This window comes from Tupaia chinensis, unplaced genomic scaffold (assembly GCF_000334495.1).
Source record: "Tupaia chinensis unplaced genomic scaffold, TupChi_1.0 Scaffold000477_1, whole genome shotgun sequence".
Lineage (NCBI taxonomy): Eukaryota > Metazoa > Chordata > Mammalia > Scandentia > Tupaiidae > Tupaia > Tupaia belangeri.
Window position 1 is genome coordinate 131526 of NW_006159986.1, and position 2642 is coordinate 134167.

Genomic DNA, 2642 nt, shown 5'->3' on the forward strand with positions numbered 1-2642 from the left:
TCCCCCCAAAGTCCATGGGATGCATCTCTTGTCCATGAGAGGAGCTCGTATGACAACATAAGCCGAGTTCAAAGGCCCCCTTTTCCCACCCAGAAACAAAGCATCCACCTCATGAGGGTAACTGGCTTTTACAATAGATAAAGACATATCCATCCCTATACGCCAGTAGGCACAGACCAATAAGCTAAGTGCCTACATGGGTGAGAAACTAAAGAATCAAAGAAAAGGTAGCATACGAAACCTCAGACAGCACGAAGTTATGACAGCAGGCTTCTGAAGGAGGGGACTCCAAGAAAGGCTAGCAGAGCACCAAGAGCAATCTGGTCCTGACCCCTTAAAGAAACGCATGATTTTACACTCTCCTGGGCAGACGTCTCCATTTTCTAGACGGGGACACTAAACTACTAGACCTTACAGCAGAACAGGCAGTAAAACATGAGAGTAACCGAACTATGAAGTTCGGCCTGTCCAGGGCACTGGCAGTCAGCGCATCTCCCCCAAGGGGCTCACTCATTATGCCCACAGGCACGGATCTTGCTCAAAGTTAATGCCTTTCCAGTTAACCCCTCAAACTTCCTTAAAGTTAGCAAAGAAAGAAGGTGACCTCTTTGCCATTCAGAGGCTGATGCCCACACCTGGGCAGATCCATTGCGTATCAGGAAACTGAGCACCTCTTACAACCCCAGGAACTGGCATGCACGGGCACATACGCCAAGCACATACTCAGGTTCTCTTACAAGACTGTAAGTCCCATCTATCCTGGGACTTGGCTGAGAAAGAGGAAAAAGTAACGTGAGGTAGAGAAAACAAGACCTGCCGCTCAAGTTCCGCCAGTGCACGACGCAGCCCTGTGGTGCTAGACAAGCATCTTTTGCTGTGACTCTAACAAGTTAATCTGATTCTTCATGTATAAAATCAGGATCCAAGGTTTCTTCAGGCTAGCTGTAATAATTCTGATTCTCAGGCCTCTGCCAATTCTCTATACAGACAGGATGCTTTCTAGTGAGAAGCAGGACACAGAACAAAATCAAAGATTGACTTCCAGAAAGGGACACAGGGCTCACATTTTGATGACCCAGTTTCCTCCAAAATGTTATCAGATGACCCCTGGGGCACAGGAAGCAGGAGGAACAAGACCTGCTGCACTATTGGCCCAAAGCAGCTCCTAGAGGTCTGGGCATTAATACTGTCTACCCTGCCAGGACTCGCATCAGTCCCAGTGATGGCAATGAAGACAAGGACCTCACCAAACACATGTGCCTTTCTGCATTATGTGTCAAGATCGCAAACCCAAGCTCAGACTGCAGTTCATCACTTTTCAGCCTAAAGGCTAGCCTACCCATAAAAGTAGCCTTGTTAGCCCCGGGCCCCTTCATCATCATTCTGGTTTGTGGGCAATTTCAGGTGCTCAGGCTTGTGGGCAGTTTCAGGACAGAGAATCTAAGGACCTGAAATCCACAGGAAACCCAAGGTTCATCTTTCTCATGCCAAACTTTTAGTTGGTGAAGCTGGTATTTCAGGTCCTTTTACTCCCCTGCTCATTCCTAACACACAGAAATGGTCGGAAGATAAGGAGCAAGTGGCGGAAAGAGGAAGAAGCCAGACCCTAAACAAACCCCATAAACAGTCATCCAGCTCAGTGTCAGGCTCTAACTTCCAGGCAGAGGCTCCTAGACAATTTCAAAGCATCCCAAGGATCCAGAGACCTCTCTCATCCAGGACAAAGGCGTGCATTATCACACGTTGGAGGACCATACCATTGAGGAGAAGGCAACGTCTTTGCAATCAATGAACGCCATAGGAGACAGGGAAGACTCCTTAATAGTCCTCCTGACAACCGGACCCCCACTTCTCTCAAATGGTTACATTCTCTCTTCTCCCTAGCCAGGAGAGACCTGGTAAAGTGACTGTAGACCAAGGACGCCTGTGCTTCTTTGATACATCGTGTTAAGAGATGAAAATAGGAAACCCAGGGAGGATTTCCACAGTCCGCGGGAAGGGCCCCTGATGATGGGAAACTTTGCACAGCCACACCAACCAAGCCAACCCGAAACAGAGGACCATTCAGGCAGGCCAATGCCACTTGCCCTGTCAATCGGGCAGTGGGCTGGCAGTCGGCTACAGGGAACACGGAGGAATACACAAGCAACAAACAGGGTGAGGGGACAAGAGAGGGAGACGGGATGAAAGCGATTCCACTGCATCCAGGCCTTCTCTCTGCGCTCCAGGGGCTGCCCAACACGAGCACACCAGACGCAGGAAGCCAAAGGGGCTGGAGGGAAAGGGGGGAGGTGACGGCACGGCACGGCATGGAGACACCAGGCCTCGCGTGGCGTGCGAGGAGTGCACACCCGGCCGGCCGGCGTGCAAGGGTGGGGTGGGCGTGCAAGGGGCTTGGCGAAGGGCTGCTGGCGTCCCCGGCGGGGCCTGCAGGGCGAGGGCCCGGGACTGCGGGGGGCGTGGGAGCGCGCGGGGCCGCGCTCAGAGGGGCGCGCGCGGGGGAGCTGGTTACCGTGTGGTTCACCCCCCACATCAGGACGCTGAGGATCGGCTCGCTGGCCCGGAATAGCTTCACTTTCTGGCACACAAAATGCTTCTTCTTGGTCTTGGTCTTGCTGGCGCTTAGCGGCGCCACCGCCACC

The 2642-nt window shown here is 52.5% G+C and overlaps 1 protein-coding gene across 1 annotated transcript in view; it reads right to left on the reverse strand.

Annotated features, from left to right (window-relative positions):
• Positions 1-2615, reverse strand: part of PIP4K2B (phosphatidylinositol-5-phosphate 4-kinase type 2 beta) — a gene marked incomplete at its 5' end in the record, with an annotated part of 38076 nt that extends 35461 nt beyond the window's left edge. The window contains 1 exon segment of the mRNA XM_027774742.1: positions 2513-2615. Within this exon segment, the coding sequence (XP_027630543.1) occupies positions 2513-2615 (103 nt within the window).
• Between the last annotated feature and the right edge of the window lie 27 nt (positions 2616-2642).